Raw genomic sequence first — 22,790 nt, forward strand, 5'->3', positions numbered from 1 at the left:
TTGATCAGTTCCCTAGATATCACATGAAAGTTTTATTGGGGGATTTCAACGCTAAAGTAGGACGGGAGGATATTTTTAGACCAACTATTGGAAAAGAGAGCCTACACGCAATTAGTAGTGACAATGGAGTTAGATTAGTCAACTTTGCCACATCGAAAAATTTAATTGTCAAAAGTACAACATTCCCCCATAAGGATATACATAAATATACTTGGACTTCTCCAGATGGATTGACACACAACCAAATAGATCACATCTTGATAGATAAACGGAGACATACTAGTATAGTAGATATTCGAACTTTCAGGGGTGCAGACTGTAATTCTGACCATTATTTGGTGATTGGAGAATTAAGAGAAAGATTATTAGTGGCCAAGCGAGTAGAGCAACAAGTTAATATTATTAAATTCAATATTTTGAAATTAAAGGACGAGGAAGCTAAGCAAAATTATCAGGTCGAAATTTCGAATAGGTTTGCCATTTTAGAAAGTTCCGACGAAGTTGAGAAAGAATTAGATGTTAATAGCGTGTGGGAAAATATCAGAGATAGTATCAAAATTGCAGCTGAGCAGAGCATAGGTTATTATGAAACTAAGAAAAAGAAACCGTGGTGTGATGATTGTTGCATGGTAGTAGATAGAAGGAAACAGGCAAAATTGAAATTCTTACAGGATCCAGTTGAGGAGAAGAGAGATAATTATTTCAATGAAAGACGGGAAGCAAGTCGTACACTTAGGAATAAAAAGAGAGGTTACTTGAAGGAAAAACTGAATGATGTAGAAACAAATAGTAAGAATAAAAACATTCGAGATTTATATAAGGGTATAAAGGAATTTAAGAACGGATATCAGCCAAGGGTAAACGTGATCAAGGATGAGAATGGTGACTTGCTTGCAGACTCTCCATCAATCCTAAACAGATGGAAAAACTATTTTGCGAAACTACTAAATGTACATAGGCCAAATAGAAATGTTCGGGACGAAATTGAAATACAAACTGCTCCAAATAGAAATGTTCGGGATGAAATTGAAATACAAACTGCTGACCCATTTATACCCGAACCCACGCTTTCAGAAGTCGAAATTGCGATAGAAAATCTGAAAAAGTACAAGTCTCCAGGTATCGATCAAATTCCAGCAGAATTAATACAAGAGGGTGGAAGTGCATTATATAGCGAAATTTATAAACTTGTACTTGCAATTTGGGAAAAGGAAATTGTTCCAGAACAATGGGAGGAGTTCATAATTGTACCTATTTTTAAAAAGGGGGACAAAACCAACTGTGGTACCTTTCGAGGAATATCACTTTTGTTGACATCGTACAAAATTTTGTCCAATGTTCATTTGAGAATAATTTCGAGGGAAAAATTGTTCCGGAGCCGGGTATCGAACCCGGGACCTTTGGTTTAACGTACCAACGCTCTACCACTGAGCTACTCGGGAACTCTAACCGACACCGATCCAATTTTTCCCTCTATATCCACAGACCTCAAAGTGGGCTGACAACCGTCAAGCAACCAACTTCGAGTGCACACTAACTCCGTGTGACTTAAATTGTGGTTTTCTGTTAACGATCAGTGACGTGTATTATGCAAATCAAGATTTTAGGTATGACTCCCTGTAAAGTTGATTTGAATAATTTCGAGGGAAAAATTGTTCCGGAGCCGGGTATCGAACCCGGGACCTTTGGTTTAACGTACCAACGCTCTACCACTGAGCTACTCGGGAACTCTAACCGACACCGATCCAATTTTTCCCTCTATATCCACAGACCTCAAAGTGGGCTGACAACCGTCAAGCAACCAACTTCGAGTGCACACTAACTCCGTGTGACTTAAATTGTGGTTTTCTGTTAACGAACAGTGACGTGTATTATGCAAATCAAGATTTCAGGTATGACTCCCTGTAAAGTTGATTTGAATAATTTCGAGGGAAAAATTGTTCCGGAGCCGGGTATCGAACCCGGGACCTTTGGTTTAACGTACCAACGCTCTACCACTGAGCTACTCGGGAACTCTAACCGACACCGATCCAATTTTTCCCTCTATATCCACAGACCTCAAAGTGGGCTGACAACCGTCAAGCAACCAACTTCGAGTGCACACTAACTCCGTGTGACTTAAATTGTGGTTTTCTGTTAACGAACAGTGACGTGTATTATGCAAATCAAGATTTCAGGTATGACTCCCTGTAAAGTTGATTTGAATAATTTCGAGGGAAAAATTGTTCCGGAGCCGGGTATCGAACCCGGGACCTTTGGTTTAACGTACCAACGCTCTACCACTGAGCTACTCGGGAACTCTAACCGACACCGATCCAATTTTTCCCTCTATATCCACAGACCTCAAAGTGGGCTGACAACCATCAAGCAACCAACTTCAAGTGCACACTAACTCCGTCTGACTTAAATTGTGGTTTTCTGTTAACGAACAGTGACGTGTATTATGCAAATCAAGATTTCATGTATGACTCCCTGTAAAGTTGATTTGAATAATTTCGAGGGAAAAATTGTTCCGGAGCCGGGTATCGAACCCGGGACCTTTGGTTTAAAGTACCAACGCTCTACCACTGAGCTACTCGGGAACTCTAACCGACACCGATCCATTCAAATCAACTTTACAGGGAGTCATACCTGAAATCTTGATTTGCATTCTTTTGAGAAGATTAACTCCGTACGTAGATGAAGTTATTGGGGATCATCAGTGCGGTTTTCGGCGTAATAGATCGACTATTGATCAGATTTTTTGTATTCGACAGATAATGGAGAAAAAATGGGAGTATAAGGGTACAGTACATCAGTTATTCATAGATTTCAAAAAGGCATATGACTCGGTTAAGAGGGAAGTATTATATGATATTCTTATTGAATTTGGTATTCCCAAGAAACTAGTTCGATTAATTAAAATGTGTCTCAGTGAAACATACAGCAGAGTCCGTATAGGTCAGTTTCTATCTTATGCTTTTCCAATTCATTGCAGGCTAAAGCAGGGAGATGCACTATCACCTTTACTTTTTAACTTCGCTTTAGAAAATGCCATTAGGAAAGTTCAGGATAACGGGCAGGGTTTGGAATTGAACGGGTTACATCAGCGTTTTGTCTATGCGGATGACGTGAATATGTTAGGAGAAAATACACAAACGATTAGGAGGTTAAGGGTGTTTGAGAATAAGGTGCTGAGGAAAATATTTGGGGCTAAGCGGGATGAAGTTACAGGAGAATGGAGAAAGTTACACAACACAGAACTGCACGCATTGTATTCTTCACCTGACATAATTAGGAACATTAAATCTAGACGTTTGAGATGGGCAGGGCATGTAGCACGTATGGGCGAATCCAGAAATGCATATAGAGTGTTAGTTGGGAGACCGGAGGGAAAAAGACCTTTAGGGAGGCCGAGACGTAGATGGGAGGATAATATTAAAATGGATTTGAGGGAGGTGGTGTATGATGATAGAGACTGGATTAATCTTGCACAGGATAGGGACTGCTGGCGGGCTTATGTGAGGGCGGCAATGAACCTTCGGGTTCCTTAAAAGCCATTTGTAAGTAAGTAAGTAAGATATTTATTATTCACTTTTAGCTACATTTCTGGGAATTTTTTAACACACTTTGGAGAGATTTAGCTAGTTTTTGTTGAAAAGTTAGCGAGATTGTAGGCTGATATGTTGGCAACAGTGCAGAACACCAGAGTTGCATTGATACGATACTTCCAGCTCAGGGAAACCCATACGCCAAAGAAACTATTGACCAAAAATATTATTACCCGGGTTCGATCCCCCTATAAATGTAATTTCTTGGAACATGTATGAGTACGTGAGAATTGCAAATAATCGTAAAATTAGATTATATAAATGATCCAGTGACAGGATAGGGAACGGACTGAGAGCACATAGAGTGTATTGAGAGGACAGAGAGTGGACTGAGACGACATAGCGTGGACTGAGAGGACAGATACTGGACTGGAAGGACAGAGAGTTTAGTGACAGGACAGAGATTGGCCTGAGAGCACATACAGTGGATTGAGAAGACAAAGAGTGATCTGAGAAGGCAGAGAGTGCACTGGTAGGACAGAGAGTGTAGTGACAGGACAGGGAATGGACTGAGAACACATGGAGTGGACTGAGAGAACACAGAGTGATCTGAGATGACATAGTGGACTGAGAGGACAGAGTGGATTGGTAAGACAGAGTGTAGTGACAGGTCAGTTATTGGACTGAGAGCACATAGAGTGCACTCAGAAGTCAAATAGTGGAGAGAGAGAACATAGAATGGATTGAAAGGACAGAGAGTAATCTGAGAGGACATAGAGTGGAGTGAGAGGGCAGAGAGTGATCTGAGATGACATACAGTGGACTGAGAGGGCAGAGAGTTGACTGAGAGCACACAGAGTGTAGTTACAGAACTGAGTTTGGACTGAGAGCACATAGAGTTGACTGAGGGGTCATAGTGAACTGAGACGGCATAGAGTGGACTCAGCTGATATAGAGTGGACTGAGAGAATTGAGAGGAGGGAGAGTGTAGTGAGAGAGCAGGGATTGGACTGAGAGAACGTAGAGTGGACTGAGAGCACAGGAAGTGGACTGAGAGGACAGATACTGGACTAGTAGGATAGGGAGTGTAGTGACAGGATAGAGATTGGACTGAGAGCTGATAGAGGGGACTGAGAAGATATAGAGTGGACTGAGAGGACATAGAGTGTATTGAGAGGACGTAGAATGGACTGAGAGGTCAAAGACTCTTTGTCCTCTCAGTCATAGAGGGGAATCAGATAATATATAGTGAACTCAGAGGACAGAGAGTGGACTGCGAGGACAGACTGTAGTTACAGAACAGATTGGACAGAGAGAACATAGACTTGACTTGGGACACAGAGTGGACTCAGACGACATAAAGTGGACTGAGAAGACAGAGAGTAAACAGTGAGGACATAGTGTGGACTGAGAAGACAGAGTGTGGACTGAATGGTTGTAGAGTGGACTGAGGAGACACAAAGTAAACTTATAAGGCGTGGAGTGGACTGAGAGAACAGAGTGAACTGAGAGGTCATAGAGAGTACTGAGTAAATAGGGACTGGACTGCAATCTCTGTCCTGTCACTACAGTCTTAGTCTTATCTGTCCACTCTGTCCTCTCAGTCCATATTCTGTCTTCTCAGTCCACTCTGTGCTCTCAGTCAAATATCTGTCCTGTCACTACTCTTTTTGTCCTAGCAATCCACTCTATGTCCTCTCACAACACTCTGTGTCTTCTCAGTCCACTCTGTGTCCCTTCAATCCACTCTGTCCTCTCAGTTCACTCTATATCCACTTTGTGCGCTCTCTGTCTTCCCAGGCCACTCTATGTGCTCTCAGTCCAATATTTCTTCTACCAGTCCAGTATCTGTTCTCTGAGTCCAGTCTATACCCTCTCAGTCTTCTCTATATCCTCTCAATCCACACTCTGTCCTCTCAGTCTATTCTATGTTCTTGCCACCTCACTCTGACCTCTCAGTCCACTCTATGTCATATGATTCCACTCTATACCGCCTCAGTCCAATCTCTGTGCTCTCAGTCCAGTCTCTGTTCAGTCCACTCTTTCCTCTCAGTCCGCTCTATAACCCGAGTCCACTATGTTCTCTCAGTCTTCTCCTTTTCCTCTAAGTCCACTTTATGTCCTCCGAGTCTAGTCCATGTCCTCTCAGTCCGCTCTGTGTTCTCTCAGTCCACTCTCTGTCATGTTGGTCCACACTATGTGTTCTCATTCCAATCTCTGTCCTGTCACTACACTCTCTGTACTACCAGTCCAGTATCTCTAATCTCAGTCCACTCTATGTCCTCTCAGTCTAGTCTATGTCCTCTCAGTCCGCTCTATGTTCTCTCAGTCCACTCACTGTCGTGTTAGTCCACTCTGTGTTCTCATACCAATCTCTGTCCTGTCACTACACACACTGTACCACCAGTCCAGTATCTCTAATCTCAGTCCACTCAATATCCTCTCAGTACACTGTATGCTCATTCCGCTCTTTCCTCTCAGTCAAATCTCTGTCCTGTCACTACCCACTCTGTCCTACCAGTCCACTCTTCTCAGTTCCCTCTATGTGATCTCAGTCCAATCCCTGTCCGGTCACTACACGCTGTGTTCTACCAGTCCACTTTTTCTTCTCCATCCTCGCTAAGTGCTCTCAGTCCAATCTCCTTCCTCTCACTACACTCTCTGTCCAACCAGTCCACTCTCTGTGCTCTCAGTGCACCTTATGTCCTCTCAGTCCACTTTATGTGCTCTCAGTCCAATCTGTGCCACGTCACTACACTCTCTGTCCTCTCAGTCACTCTATGACCGCTCAGTCCACTGTCAATCTACTCAGTCCACTCTATGTTATCTGGGTCAACTCTTTCCTCTCAGTGTAATCTCTGTCTTCTCACTCCACTCTATGTGCTCTCAGTGCAATCTCTGTCCTGTCACTACTCTCTCTGTCTTCAGTTCTCTCAGTCTACTCTATGTCCTCTCAGTCCACTCTCTGTGCTACCAGTCGACTCTCTCTCCTCTCAGTCCACTCCTTGTCCTCTCAGATCGCTCAATGTCCTCACTGTCTGCTCTGTCTTCTCAGCCCACTTTATTGCTCTCAGTCCAATATTTGTCCTACAATTACATTATCTATGCACTGAATCCGGTCTCTATCCTTTCAGTCCACTCTATGGACTCTCAGTCCACCCTGTCCTCTCAGTCCACTCTATGTGTTCTCAGTCCAATCCCTGTTCTGTCGCTACAAACTTTGTCCTCTCAGGCCTATCTCTATTCCCTCACTCCACTCTATGTCATGAGAGTCCACTCTTTCTTCTCAGTCCACTCTGTGTTTTCAGTCCATTCTCTATTCTGTCACTACAGTCTCTGTCTTTTCAGTCCATTGTATTTTATCTGAGTCCACTCTACATACTCAGTCCACTCTATGTCATGTGAGTCCACTCTATAACATCTCTGTTCACTCTGTCTTCTCAGTCCACTCTATGTGTTCTCAGGCCATTGTCTGTTCTGTCACTACATTCTCTGTCCTCTCAGTCCATTGTATTTTTCTGAGTACACTCTATATACTCTCAGTCCACTCTATGTCCTCTCAGTCTACTCTCTGTCTTCTCACTCCACTCTGTGTTCTCTCAGTGCAATCTCTGTCCTGTCACTACACTCTGGCTTTTAAATTCACAGTCTGTCCTCTCAGTCCACTCTATCTCCTCTCAGTCCACTGTGTCTTCTTAGTCTACTCTATGTGCTCTCAGCCCAATCTCTGTTCTGTCACTACAGACAGTTCTATCCTACCAGTTCACTCTATGTCCTCTCAATCAACTCTGTGTCTACTCAGTCCACTCTGTCCTTTTCGTCCACTCTCTGTCCTCTGAGTCCACTCTATGTCCTCACTGTCTGCTCTCTGTTTTCTCAGTCAACTATATGTGCTCTAAGTCCAACATTTGTCCTACTATTCCAGTATCTGTCCTCTGAGTCCAGTCTCTATCATCTCAGTCCACTCTACGTGCACTCAGTCCAATCTCTGTTCTGTCACTAGACTCTCTGTCCCATCAGTCCTCTCTCTATCCTCTCAGTCCTCTCTATGTGCTCTCAGTGTAATCTCTGTTCTGTCACTATACTCTCTGTCCTCTCGGTCCACTCTCTGTCCTTTCACTCCACTCTATCTCATCTGAGTCCACTGTTTGTCCTCTCAGTACACTCTCTGTGCTCTCAGTCCAATCTCTGTCCTGTCGCTACACTCTCTGTCTTACCAGTCCAGTATCTGTCTTCTCAGTCCAATCTGTGTCCTCAGTCCAGTCTGTCATCTCAGTTATAGCTTTCAGTCCAGTCTATGTGCTCTCAGTCCACTCTCTGTCCTCTCAGTCTACTCTCTGCCTCTCAGTCCACTCTGCCTCTCAGTCAACGCTATTCCGTCTCAGTCTATTCTGTGTCTTCTCCGTCCTTTCTATGTGCTCTCAGTCCAATCTCTGCCCTTTCACTACACTCTCCGTCCTACCAGTCCACTCTCTTCTTCTCAGTCCACTCCATGTGGTCTTAATCTATTCCCAGTCCTGTTATTGGATGGTTATATTTTCTAATTTTACGATTATTTGCACATCTCTCTTACTCATACATGTTCCAAGGAATTACATTTATACGGAGATCCAAGCCCCTACAGCCAAGGCTGCGCAGAAGTTTAGAGCAGGGACAAATTGAATCTTGCGTCCGCCGCCATGTTTTGGGAGAAGCACCGGCTAGCAGACGGCTTCACTATACAATGCTGAATGTTTAATATATATATATATATATATATATATATATATATATATATATATATATGTTTGGTGTTTCTTATAAATCAATCGGAATGGACAAATGAAAAAAAAATCTTATTAACATTTAAAGCGACCACGTTAAAGACATAATCAAGCTCAGTTACAGTTAGTTTGACATGAAACGAAAGAAAACTGTAATAATTTGATACCGAAACTAAAGATGTTGTATAGTTATTTGACAACATATAGAGCGAACAGAAATACAAATGCATATTGTAGTAATAGTTCAGATGAAAAGAAAATTATTAGTATTAACTATTATTAATAAAACACTGTCCGTGTAAGACGTTACATTAGGCCTACATTGTAAACACGTTTGCTTTGATGTGGACGAGAAATGAACAATTATTATTTATTTGCTTCCGTATCACATAATATAGGCCTACACCTGTAAAACAGAAACACGTACCTAATGTTTTAGTTAGAAATATAAGTAGGCCTACCGTGCAATAGCTTATTATCACAACTGTAGAATGAAATAAACGTCACATGCATGAATTAGTCACTTAGTCATATAATACAACTCAGGCATAGTGTACAGAACATCTTGCCTATTGATTCATTATTATTATTATTATTATTATTATTATTATTATTATTATTATTATTATTATTATTATTATTATTATTATTATTATTATTGACTCCGTTAAATATTGTCTTACAACAATTTTATGTAAAGTCGTGTTGTACTGGTAATCTGAAGCTGTGTGCTAACATCTGCTCTTTATGTAGTACTTTCTTTTATTTGGTTATTTAATGACGCTGTATCAACTACTAGACTATGGTATTGATGATAGCGAGATGATATTTGGCGAGACGAGGTCAAGGATCCGCCATACATTACCTGACATTCACCTTACGGTTGAGGATATAAGAAGAAAACTCAACCAGGAAATCAGTGGGAATCGAACCCGCGACCGAGCCGACTCCGGACCGACAGTCCTTAGCCCACTGAGCTACGTCACTAGATCTTTATGTACTTTTATGGTCAGTTTAACAAGTTTAAAATATGATTCTCGGGAGGAATCTGGATCCATTTTCTAAAATATGTTCCTATAAGTGTAGAAAGATTGTACAAGTGTTCTACTTCTAGAGCACATTGTTTTCACACGATGTAAGAATGGGGGTGGTAATATGCAATTGAACTGTCAACATCTGTATAATCGCTCTTTCACTTAAGCGGCATATTTCTATAATCTCAAGACTCCCATTATTCTTTCGTTAAAAAAATAAAAGAAATTCTGTTTACTGCTGGTAGGCTACGTAAATTGAGTCTTTAGATTTATTACACCATATTTTTATTAATGATTTAACAACTAAGCCAGCAATGAATACAATCACATTATGACAATATTGTGTCATTGAGAATGATGTAAGAATGAGGGAATTGCATTCAATGTCTGCAGTAGAAGAGTCATATCGCCTTTGATTCTCAAAACACTGAGGATTATTATTACAGTGCGTTAGGTTTTTGGAAAATACCATTGGGTATATAGACTTTTTAGCGGACATCCCTCGCTTTGTAATATAAAAAAAATTATTATTTACGTATTTTATAACATATATAAAAAACACAAGTAAAAATATTCCATGTATTCGGTCATAGGAAATAGAAATACACTAATAAGTCTATTTATGAGCAATATAAGGCGTTTATATTTAAAACAATGCTTAGTTACAATATTTAGATTTACTTCTGTTATTTTATATTATACGTTAGAAAATACGTAAATAAGTTTAGTTATATTACAGTGAAGGAGGAAATCCACTAAGAAAACGCCTATATGAGGCGCCCGAGATCAAAATGGGCTATGTCATAAAAAGTAAATTTCAAGAAAACAGCAAAAATTTCCTACATCTTATACAATGCTGGTACAAATGCGGGAATGCATCTAATTGATGAAGACGACTATAGTAAACATGCCTACCATGTTCATTCAAATCATAGTGTCCAAATATTTGTTTTGTAAGAAAATTAAATTTAAGATATCCCATTTTGATTCATTTATTTTGAAATTCGTTACTCTAATTTTATATTAATTGATATAATGATGCTTTTGAACATGATTTTTTTTAAATCAAGTTTTCAAATTAATTTAATTTTATTTATAATACCACTATTCACAAATTAGTTACAAAACAAGTACAAAATTGGAAGTCTTTTAGAATATTATTATCGTAATTGCAACGTATTACAGAAATCACAACAAAAACACTCTTCAAACATGTACACAAGTATCTTTATCAAGACAAAAGCATGTACCAAGGCCATCTGCGTCCTCTTCTCCATCTTCCTCGCTTTCTGGTACTTTCCCGGCCATGCGGATTTGCAGGTATATCTGCAAACGGGCATCTCCTTCCCAGGACAATCCAAAATGTTTCTGCAGCAATCCTTCTACGTCTCTGATTTTTAATGGATTGATACTTCCAACTTTCTTAGATACAGAGGGCATTGATGCCCCGCGGAAGCATTTCCCTCGTTTGCATAGTCCATTTGATAAATACTGATTGCTCTGAAAGCGAAAACATGCTTCTCCTTTGAATTGGACGACTGTTCCCATTCTACGGAGAAAAAGACGTTTAACTTCTGAGATCTTAAATGGAAGGGCACTGGTCGGTTTCATCATGTCTTTTGCAAATTCCTTCCACTCACGGATTGGACATTCTTCATTTCCAACCTTGATTATAGTTGCATGCTTCCCAATGATAGTATGATATTCTTCTGGCAACACAATCACCTCTTCCTTTTTTATTTGCTTCTCCACGTTTCCGAATACCCTATCACAAGGTAGAAAACTGTGTCCAACGACAGGGAATAGAACCTCCACAAATTTGAGGGATGATGGAGCTTCATTGTAGAACCACCAACAGATCATCGATATCATAATAGAATTTTTGTTTTGAGACCCGCATCCATCTGAGACTAGACGAATCTTCTCAATTCCAATCAGATCAGTAGATGTCAGTCTATGATGAATAATAGATGCAACTTCAGAACTTCCTTTAGGAGACTCATGTTCCATCCATGTGTAAGAAAATACATTATCTGGTGTCAACGTTTTGTCTTGTCTCTGCTCAACTACTGTTTCATTGTACATGTAATACTGCCTAGCATAATATGTTGCTTGATCAGGAAGACGTGGAAGCACCAAATTCTGCTGACAGTCAAAGATCAAAGTGAGAAGGCCTGGAGACATCTCATTCATGATTTCATAAAAGCTTTTCGCTCTTAACAGGTGAATACGTTGAGTAGTCATAGCCTGCAATCTTCTGTCTTGATTTCCAGATCTGATTATCTCTTTGTTTTGCAGACATGTTGAACAAACATCTTTTTGTGGCACACCGAAAGCGAGGTTGAATTTTCTAGTAAATATAGATTCGAAGAATCCGTATTTTACTCTTGGTAAGCCTTCTGTTGGGGCATATTTTTCATTATACAATCTCCAGCAGTTTCGGATCGATTTTAGCTCCTTTCCTACATACACTTTTTTGGAACCTTGGCGACTATAATGGGCTTCCCTGCCAGGCAGCATCTGTATAAACTTTGTCACAGACTCACGGCATAGTCTGAATTTACCTTCTTTTCTGTCTCCACCACGATTCTCTTTTCTGCATTTACCTGTTTCATGGTAAATCTTCAGAAGCCGACCAAGTCGTCCATTGCTGATATTTGGAATAATTGCCAGGAATAGTTTTTTACAAACTTGAATATTCTTCTTGCTTTCTGTCCTTATGAAAAACGAAGCAGAATAATTCTTTTTTCCTTTGTTTCCTTTCATGATGGGCTGTGTACTAACATGTTTCAAAATGAACTCATCTTGAGATTTGTTATCAGGTCTACTCAAGAACAGATTGCTGAAGTATGAAGCATCAGAAGGAGTGATCCTGAAACATTCTAGTTTTCTCTGTGCATGCTTGCAAGCAGGAAGTGTGACTGGCCTCCTCATACGAGAATATCTAGAAAATACAAATTTTTCCCTTTACAGAAATTATTACTTTTATATTTCACGTTCTTTAACTTTATAGTATATTACATTATTATTATTATTATTATTATTATTATTATTATTATTATTATTATTATTACATAAATTTCAATGCATGTGTAGACTATACATTTCATAAACACGATATAATAAGACTAAGTTTTTAAATAATGCGCAATTTCACGTAATTTATTCGTACCTAACATTCTTTTCCTTCAGTCTTTTCCATTGTTGTGGATTTGCTTTCCTCTTCCTCCCCCCTTCAACAGGCTGTAGATGTCCAATAGTCGAGAAGCCTTCCATTGTCGCAATAAATGTAAAGCTGTTGTGTCCAACACCTAACCAAAAAATATAAAATAATATTTTACTAAAGATTCCATAAAGATAAAAGACGTAGTATTTTAGTAGCAATAATTCATAAAATGATGCCTATTACGTTAAATTACAACAAAATTTTATATAGCAGTACAGTCCTTACCTTATAAATTAGAACATAAATGAAGACGTATATTTACTGTGTAACTAAGATCTCAACCATGTTAGTTTTCTGAAAAATCTGGCGGCAAAACTAAAAAAAACAAGCTTTGGCACACATAGACCATTATGTTTCATGTGCTCTGGAAATATAACGCAACACTATGAAATATGGCCCATTTTGTTCTGATGAAAATAACGAATCACATATCCCATTTTGATTAATTCATTAATAATAACATAGCCCATTTTGATCTATGTACTGATTTTCTCCATGCATTTACTCGTCTAAAATAAACCACTTTGAAATTGAACTTTTCACTGCTGAAAGCCTTCAACCCATACTTGCCAATGACGTCAATAACTCAATTTCCGAAAAAAGGTCACATAGCCCATTTTGATCTCGGGCCCCTCATATACTCAATGGTATTTTATAAACTCCGAATGCTTTATAGAAACAATCATTCGTGCTCCCAAAACATGGCGTCGCGCGAACCTGAGCGAAAGGTTTCAAATTTGTACACGACACCAGCGACAATTGTGTGTCTAGATATATAACTACAACGTCTTTGACCGGCCTTGACAATTAATTTTGATCCCTGTGTTAAAGCTATAATCGAGAATATATAAAATTCCCGCCAGACGGCACTGACTGCCAAAGTTCACTGAGGAATGTGTGTATGGTTTCTTGTACGATTATACTTAGTTGTATTGCGCTTCTTTCTACTGGTATGTGAATTTATTGTGATATGATTAAAACAGACGTATTGTTGTGTACCATTGTGTACTTCGAATAGAAAAAAAAGAGTACAGGAGCAATAACATTCCACGAATTTCCGAGTGACAGGGAAAGATGATTATGATTCGTGACCATAATATTGTACGGAATGGAAATATAAAAATTTGGAGTTGAATCCTTCGAAGAGGTGGAAAAATTCAAATATTTTATTTTATTTTAGTAGGTTATTTTGCGACGCTTTATGAACATTTAGCTATTTAGCGTCTGAATGAGATGAAGGTGATAATGCCGGTGAAGTGAGTCCGGAGTCCAACACCGAAAATTACCCAACATTTGCTCATTGGTTTGAGGGAAAAGCCGGAAAAAACCTCAACCAGGTAACTTGCCCTGACCGGGAATCGAACCCGGGCCACCTGGTTTCGTGGCTAGACGCGCTAACCATTACTCCACAGGTGTGGACAAAAATTAAAATATTTTGGAGCAACAGTAACAAATTTAAATTACACTCGGGAGAAAATTAAATGCAGAATAAATATGGAAATGCCTCTTATTATTCGGTTGAGAAACTTTTGTCAAAAAATCGAAAAGTTAGAATCTGTAAAAACAATTATATTACCGGTTGTTCTGTATAGTTGTGAAACTTGGACTCTCATTTTGAGAGAGGAACAGAGATTAAGGTGTTTGAGAATAAGGTTCTTAGAAAAAATATTTGGGGCTAAGAGCGATGGAATTAGAGGAGAATGGAGGAAGTTACATAACGCAGAACTGCACGCATAAGTGCATATAGAGTGTTAGTTGGGAGGCCAGAGGGAATAAGACCTTTGGGGAGGCCGAGACGTAAATGGGAGGGTAATACTGTATTAAAATGGATGACGGAGGTGAGATAGGATGATAGAGACTGGATTAATCTTGCACAGGATAGGGACCAATGGCGGGCATATGTGAGGGCGGCAATGAATCTCCCTGTTCCTTAAAAGTCATAAGTAAGTAAGGGAAGGATGCGAAAATGGCTTAAAGCGATTTCACGCCAAGACTTTGTTCCTGAAGCAACTCCCCATCTTCAGTCGTTTGTTGTTTACATTGCAAGGAAGAAAATTATTATACTAATGGGAAATTTATACTATTAAAACCAAATGCTGTGTCAACAAAATTCCCTCATCTTCCTAGGTATAACGTGACAGATATCAGAAGACCATGACGAACAGTTACTAAAACTGATCTCCTTCCACCCAAGAAACGGAAATCTTTTAGTAATATTGGATTTTCACTATTTGAACAAGATGTTCCGAGTGGCTCAGCATCAGTTAATGACATTTCCTTCTTGCCAGTTGAAAATGACCATAAATCAACCCAAACAGACGTTGTCAACTTTGTGGAGCTAAAAAGAAATAATTCACAGATTGCAGTGAAACTGACACAACTCAATCAGGTGTTACAAGAGAAGCAAGATGAGATAACGAAAACAACCGAAAAACTACAACTAATTGAAAGAGATCCGTTACCGTACATAAAGAACTGGAAAATGTGAGGAAAGAGGCCGATGAAGGCAGTATTCATGCAAAATTGATTCCAGATCAGCTGCTTAAATCATCGAAAGAGAATACCAAACAGGAATATATTAGAAAATTTGTGTACAGAAATTGAGCCGTTACTGTGTAGATGGCCTCTCTTGTAATGCCAATTTGTGATGAAGACGGCCAAAAACGACTTGCTAATATCATTACTGTGAAATTAGTTAGGCCACTTCTAGGTAACATTGCAGCAACTTTAACTGAAAAGCTTGTTCCTTCGAAGAATGCGGCTTATAATCCACTGAGTCTCAAAATCTTGAAACTATAATTCTTAATTCTGCAATATCAAGTGGAATGTACCAGTGCAGTGAGTGAAATTATAAAACTTAGTACAAGTTATTGTAAATAATTACCGAAGTGAATACTTTGAAACATCGCAGTTTAGCCTAGGGGTGCTACCCAGTGAATGGACTACAAAATTATGCCTCTCTCATCATATTGCTTAAACTAAACAGGTTACGATGTTTCCTTCCCTGCTTTTAAACTCACGCTTTTACCATAATTAACAGAACTAAACATAATAATACTTATTATTTTCTTATTTATTATTTTATACGTGTTATTATTACTCTTTAATCATTTATTTTAATTCATATTGAGTATTTCTTCTGTGGACACCAAAGCTTGGCAGACAGCGCCTCTTGGTGGAATTGAGAAATTAACCTATTTCAGTAAGAGATTACTATTGTCAAGGCCGTATACAGAAAAGCAAAGGCAACATCAAGTCGGCCGTGACGTACCTCGTATTGTAACCAGTAAGCATAAACCTCTTTCAGGAGGTCACATTCTGCAGATATGTGAACACTTAAATGTCTGTTACAGTTGCAATGGATGTAATCAAAAAGGAACCCGAGAGTGACCCTTTGGCTGTGCAATGGAGTGATGAGACTGATATAGCTGAGAAGCCCTTGTCAGAGGTAAATTGAGAGTCACTGGTTGTAATTTCTATGTGAAACATGTTTAACGTTGCAGAATATGACATTATGAAAATATTTCCGTTTATAATTAGCAAACTTTCAGTATAGGCTACTCTAAGAAATTTTAAATCTAGAATTGTTTGTCATGTTTGCCTTCGTGTCATATGATACATGCTTCTTTTATAGTAGCCTATTTCAAAAACTAATAATGGACGCAGGTTTAACTCAGATAAGACTGACGTCTTATATATGGGACACCGGACGTTTTATTTTTTTAACATATTTGTGTGAGTCATGGCTATGGAGCAGAACATGTCGTTCTCGAAGTTGGTATATATCACATGCTATAGATATAATACTTTTGATATTGATAGGGCATAAGTTACTCGTGTGATGTACTTCGTATATAATAATTCATAATTAGATTCAATTTTTTATTTAGTGTTATGCCATATCATGGTAAAGTTAGGCGTACTACATGCAGTACGTCAGTCATAAGAGGGGACATTTCGTGAGATTGATGGCACTCATGTTATTATAGGGGGTTTTCACTAAATGAAGCCTTACAAATGATTCAGGACGACCAAGCTACTATACCTAAGTGCAATAAGATTTCCATCACCATTTTATCATCAAAAATGGGTGTAGTAACGTAACTGATGAGGATTCTGGTGATGAAAATAACCCTACAATTGGCAATATACCTGGTAGTCAGTTGCGAGCTGAGACGGAAGTAACCCTCAACACACAAGGAGAGGGAATGGATGATTATGATGGCGAATGTCATAATGGTGATGAACATAGTAAAGGTGATGGTGAGAATGGCAGTAGAAATATTAGTGATTCAGCAATCGATATGCAGATGAAGAGAAAGAATAATAAATTTCAATTGGGAAGAAGTTGACATACAGCAGGGAAATGCTACAGTTTTCAATTTCCGTGAACACAGTTTCAAGATATTCTACAAATTAAAAGAATAAAATATCAGTGAAATAGCCCAATATCATATATTAGCACAACAAAAATATGGGTGAACCAAAACATCAATCTTTGCAAAACATCTATTAGAAGCAAGAAATAGTACTTTAGTCTGCATTGACGTAGCAGAAGAAAATGTATGGCAGCTATACAGGATAAACTCCAACGAAAAACTCGATCATCTTGTATTTCGCAAACGTCTTGTCTTATTTGTTCTCAAATCCACTGTGCGACATGTACAGTCAAGCGGTAGACCAGCGGTCGTCAACTCACTGCACTCTCGGGCTATCGTCTCTTACCCGCAGGTGCATTTATGGCTGCTGGTGGGTATGCTCTCTACCTAATCCTGCTGCACTTACCCTTTACCCATTTCAGCGAATGCTGACGACCACTGCGGTAGACCATCTCATCTAAGACTGAGCAAAAAGATTCAAGGTTTGATGGAAGTAATCATTCTGTGGTATCTCAAGAAAAACAAACTCTATCACACAGTGTCACACAAAGACAACAATAATATGTATGAAGTGTGATGTTGGTGTTCATGTAAAATGTTTTATCACGTATCACACACCATAAACATTCTCGAAAAATACTATAATCTTATTGTGTGTGAGTGATATTATAATTTTGTGTTAATCTGATGTATTGTTAAGCTAAACAATTTATATATATATATTAGTGGTAAAACGACTTATGTCATATAATGTTTTTGCATGGGGATATGACTGACGTTCTATATAGAGGACACTGAAAATTTCAGATACTATCAACATATAAAATTTAAAAACAGCTTTGTTATGTTATATCAATTAAAATTAAATAATTCATACAAAAAAATCGATTTTTTTTTATCAAAAAATAATTCAGTCTTATCTGGGTGAAACTGAGTTTTAAGATAAACTTCAATCAAAATGTATTTCATAAATCGTCTTATTTTTTAATGAATAACAGTAGGCCTATGTAAAATTAAGCAATTGAATCACATTGAAACTTAGTAGCCACTCGTATATCTCTGAAATACATGCTATACGAGCTTCAGAGCAGCACTATCGCAACAAACATATGTGAACCCTTGTGATAGTGTCACAACTATTACTGAAATGCAACATGTTTTTAAATAATGTCTCTATACGAGATAATTTAATTGCAATTTGTAGTAATTAAGATTATCAGATGTTCCAAATCCGTTATTCTTTTCCATTTTGCTGGTCAGGTGTGTGATCTATATGCAAAGGAAATCGATGTTAATACAAATGCAGCTAATTATTTCCAACTGAAACAGTAGCAATAATGTTAGTTATTCTGCTTGTTAGTATATGTATTATTCTGCTTCTATTGTTCAAGAAGAGTTGAGCAATTCCATGTTAGTGTGTTGGCGAGGAATAAACAGTATGATAATCTTCATCTTACGATGTTTGGGTGACGTATATACGTCCGTTGATGTGACATATTAATGAATTAAATACTATTATAGTCACAATCATGCCATGGTATGAAAGAAAAATTTCACAACCTCGAGCGGGAATCGAACCTGCGACTTCCTGTTTTCCGGTCAGGCGCTCTACCACTGAGCTGTCGAGTTCGTCTCACGCCAAAGGCTCGGAATTATCCTTTCATACTGGCGACTCTGTTACAGAGTACTGTCCATAGCGTCTGATCTTAGTCAGCACTGCTTATGGCTGGAAAGAAACTTTACAAATGTAATCTTCATCTTACGATGTTTGGGTGACGTATATACGTCCGTTGATGTGACATATTAATGAATTAAATACTATTATAGTCACAATCATGCCTTTCTTTCATACCATGGCATGATTGTGACTATAATAGTATTTAATTCATTAAACAGTATGATAGCTGAACTCTATGTGACAAGCATTCGACTTTCTTGGAAGGGATAATAATAATTGAAGAGAAGTAATAAAAAATAAAGAAGTGGACTTAAACTACTTAAGCTTAATGGTCAGAATTGCAAGAATGAAGTAACAACTGTTCGCGATATCATTTGTGAATAAAAATAATGATGACAACTTAGGTATAACAGGTGATAAAGAAATTCTATTTAATTTGTTTTTTCTTACATCTGTATGACATTAAAAAAGAACCTATCAGATTAACATTGATATATTGATGTACATGTTTCTAACCTTCTACATTAAAATATAATCGGCAGTATTACCATGAAATTTTTTTATGAAAGATTGTTATATAACACAGAACACTTTATTGCACAAAACCCCAAGACTGATATTTATCTTCAGTGTTCGACTCCTGTGATGGCGAAATAACGTAGTGAGATAAATGTGCTTATTATTTCCATATATGTGACTACATATTTATAAATACACACAAACATACATGTTGCTGTAGGCATAGGAATGCTGTTAAGTGATCGTATTTACATTCATGTATATATAGGCCTACTAGGAGATAGTGAGGCGGGGGAAGTAGCAGTAATTACTGTGTGTATCAATATCCGATACTGTCTGTACCATGAAACACTGACAAATGATCGGGTTCGAAGGAAACTGCTATTTCCTGCAGAGTAGGCCTATACTGATGATGTCACTGTGGACATAACAGTTCGTCAACTCTACACCAGCAGTGACATTTGTCGCTGATTGTACGAACATGCAGACATACAGGATCATAATGAACAACACCGAAATATTTTCACTGAGTATAGAAGGATCCTAAACAAGAACTATAGATATAGAACCCATGTTCACTGCCGTTTAATGTCTGTAGTACAGGATATTAAATGAATTATATTTTGGTTCTCATTAATTAAATGCAATTAGTTTTACTAGGGCTGTTGCCAGTTTCACTCAATTCCTGGCTGACACTGCTAAAGACGTAACTCTGGACCTAAACAGACAGCTGAAAAATTATTATGAACTTGAAAGAAATAAATTTTTTTATATTCAGCGACAATACTCACAATCCACTAGTCCCGAAAGGAAATAAAAACGTGATATAACTAAAAGACAAGTCTAATTATTTTACCAAAAAAACAAAACGAAATTTTATAATCATTGAGGTAAGACTGTCCATCACGTACTTGGCAATGAGGGACTACAATGTAATATTCCAACTATGGAATTAGAAGATCATTTCCACAATCCCTACTCAACTGGGAGCAACTGCCTCAGAAATAACTATCGTATTGCAGTATTGGAATCCGATAAGTTTTTACTTCATGATTGCACTCTTTTCATATCATAAATGGAAGTCTTGCTGGCTATTTGTATAATTGCCACTGACACATCTCCATGTCTTGATCACGTCTTAATGAGAGTTGATGAAGGATGAGTGGAACAGAGGAAATTCTCTCCGGCATCGGGATTTGAACCCGGGTTTTCAGCTCTATGTGCTGACGCTGTATCCACTAAGCCACACCGGATTCCCATCCTGATGTCGGATTGAATCTTCTCAGTTTAAGTTCCACCTCTTGGGTTCCCTCTAGTGACCTACCCTCATGCAATGCGTCATAGATGTATGACAGTGGCACAATGTCCATACATGTGCAGATGTGCACTCTTTATGAGTGACTAACTGGCCGGGATCCGACGGAGTAAGTGCAGTCTTAAATCACAAAGTGATTATTTTTCGCATATATTATTATGATGTACCGAAGTACATATGATATTTCCGTGTAGAAATTCTGCGTCATCATATGATGAAGGATGAGTGGAACAGAGAAAAATTCTCTCCGGCACCGGACTTTGAACCCGGGTTTTCAGCTCTACGTGCTGACGCTCTATCTACTAAGCCACACCAGATTCCCATCCCGATGTCGGATTGAATCTTCTCAGTTTAAGTTCCATCTCTTGTGTTCCCTCTAGTGGCCTACCCTCATGCACTGCGTCATAGATGTATGACAGTGGCACAATGTCCATACATGTGTAGATGTGCACTCGTTATGTGTGACTAACTAGCCGGGATCCGACGGAGTAAGCACAAAGCACAAAGTGATTATTTCTCGCATATCATATATTATTATTATTACTACTACTACTACTACTACTACTACTACTATTATTATTACTATCTAGGTGGAACTTAAATGGAGAGGATTCAATCCGACATCGGGATGGGAATCTGGTGTGGCTTAGTGGATAGAGCGTCAGCATGTAGAGCTGAAAACCCAGTTTCAAATCCCGGTGCAGGAGAGAATTTTTCTCTGTTCCACTCATCCTTCATCATATGATGACGCAGAATTTCTGCACGGAAATATCATATGTACTTTGGTACATGATAATAATAATTAATGAATAGTTGTTAAAGACTTCGTTTTAGATGACCTTGTACTGAATTATTCTGTAACTCATATTAAACTTGAATAATTAGGTTATCAGTGTAAGTAACACCACTCTTTCCTTCCTTCAATTCATAAGTGTTTCATGAATGCATCTTGAGATATTCTGATTCAGAAAAAATATCTACAAGCACATTATAATGATTCTTTCACTCTTCAATTATCAGCACTACTCCAGACACATAATTACAATTTATTCCTCACTTATAGAAGTAAACATTCCAATTTGTGTTTCGTAACTAACTGGTAATGTCTTGTTCCTATTTTACTATCGATTATTTTCTTTATACTCTATTTCGTATTTGCCTTAATTAGCAATCAACCCCTAGTATGCAGCATGTAGCACTTGGAATCACATCTATAGAAGTTGTTACATTTTACATACGATTATATGTGTGTCTTCTTCAGGAACGGAATTCATTGGATCTCCACATCGCTGGAATAAAGACAGAATGCGTGGACCACAGCTATGATGTCACAACAGATTTCAGAGTAGAGGAGACTGCACTGCCAGCTAATTTTGTTACAGTAGAGTGTAAAGCTGAGGTATGTGGATCTCATAAGGTTTGCTGGATATTCTTCTTTCAGTATCAATCTTGTATTCTTTTCATTGCAGACTACCATATGCATGAACACTCAGGGATGTAGCATATGAAAAACTCATTAATATTTTCTATGTAAAATGATTTACTCCTTCCTTTAAATTATACTCTAAAATTTAAACTGTAGTTATATATGTTTATCTAACAATAAATCTATCAATCATTTTCTTAATGTATCCAGCTGTTTTCTGACAACATAAAGTAAGTTCACTAGAGTCCACTGTAGTCTAGTCAGTTTTTCTTTTTCATGAGAAATTAGGGGTATTTGTGAATAATTTCGAGGGAAAAATTGTTTCGGGGCCGGATATCGAACCCGGGACCTTTGATTAAACGTACCAGCGCTCTACCACTGAGCTACCCGGGAACTCTACCCGACACCGATCCAATTTTTCCCTCTATATCCACAGACCTCAAAGTGGGCTGACAACGGTGAAGCAACCAACATTTGAGTGCACACTAACTCTGTGTGACTTTAAATTGTGGTTTTCTGTTACGTACAGTGACGTGTATTATGCAAATTAAGCTTTCAGGAATAACTCCCTGTAAAGTTAATTTGAATAATTTCGAGGGAAAAATTGTTCTGCTTAATTTGCATAATACACGTCACTGTATGTAACAGAAAACCACAATTTAAAGTCACACAGAGTTAGTGTGCACTCAAATGTTGGTTGCTTGACCGTTGTCAGCCCACTTTGAGGTCTGTGGATATAGAGGGAAAAATTGGATCGGTGTCGGGTAGAGTTCCCGGGTAGCTCAGTGGTAGAGCGTTGGTACGTTTAACCAAAGGTCACGGGTTCGATACCCGGCCCCGGAACAATTTTTCCCTCGAAATTATTCAAATTAACTTTACAGGGAGTTATTCCTGAAAGCTTAATTTGCATAGGGGTATTT

At 38.4% G+C, this 22,790-nt stretch overlaps 1 protein-coding gene and 1 non-coding gene across 7 annotated transcripts in view; one reads left to right on the forward strand and one right to left on the reverse strand.

Moving 5' to 3' along the window:
• LOC138693140 (zinc finger protein ZFP2-like) overlaps nt 1-22,790 on the forward strand; it is a 59,813-nt gene that overhangs the window by 16,059 nt on the left and 20,964 nt on the right. For 3 of the 6 annotated variants that reach the window (XM_069816802.1, XM_069816803.1, XM_069816804.1), the window contains exons 2-3: nt 15,907-16,001; nt 21,706-21,843. In XM_069816802.1, the coding sequence (XP_069672903.1) occupies nt 15,912-16,001; nt 21,706-21,843 (228 nt within the window). In that variant the 5' untranslated portion in view covers nt 15,907-15,911. Of the gene's footprint in view, nt 1-15,702; nt 16,002-21,705; nt 21,844-22,790 lie in introns of those variants that run through there. The other 3 variants (XM_069816806.1, XM_069816801.1, XM_069816807.1) reach the window with 3 other exon arrangements.
• Nucleotides 2,511-2,582, reverse strand: TRNAK-UUU (transfer RNA lysine (anticodon UUU)). Its single transcript has one exon. It is a non-coding gene; the product is annotated as a tRNA-Lys (tRNA).

Source organism: Periplaneta americana, chromosome 17, assembly GCF_040183065.1.
Source record: "Periplaneta americana isolate PAMFEO1 chromosome 17, P.americana_PAMFEO1_priV1, whole genome shotgun sequence".
Lineage (NCBI taxonomy): Eukaryota > Metazoa > Arthropoda > Insecta > Blattodea > Blattidae > Periplaneta > Periplaneta americana.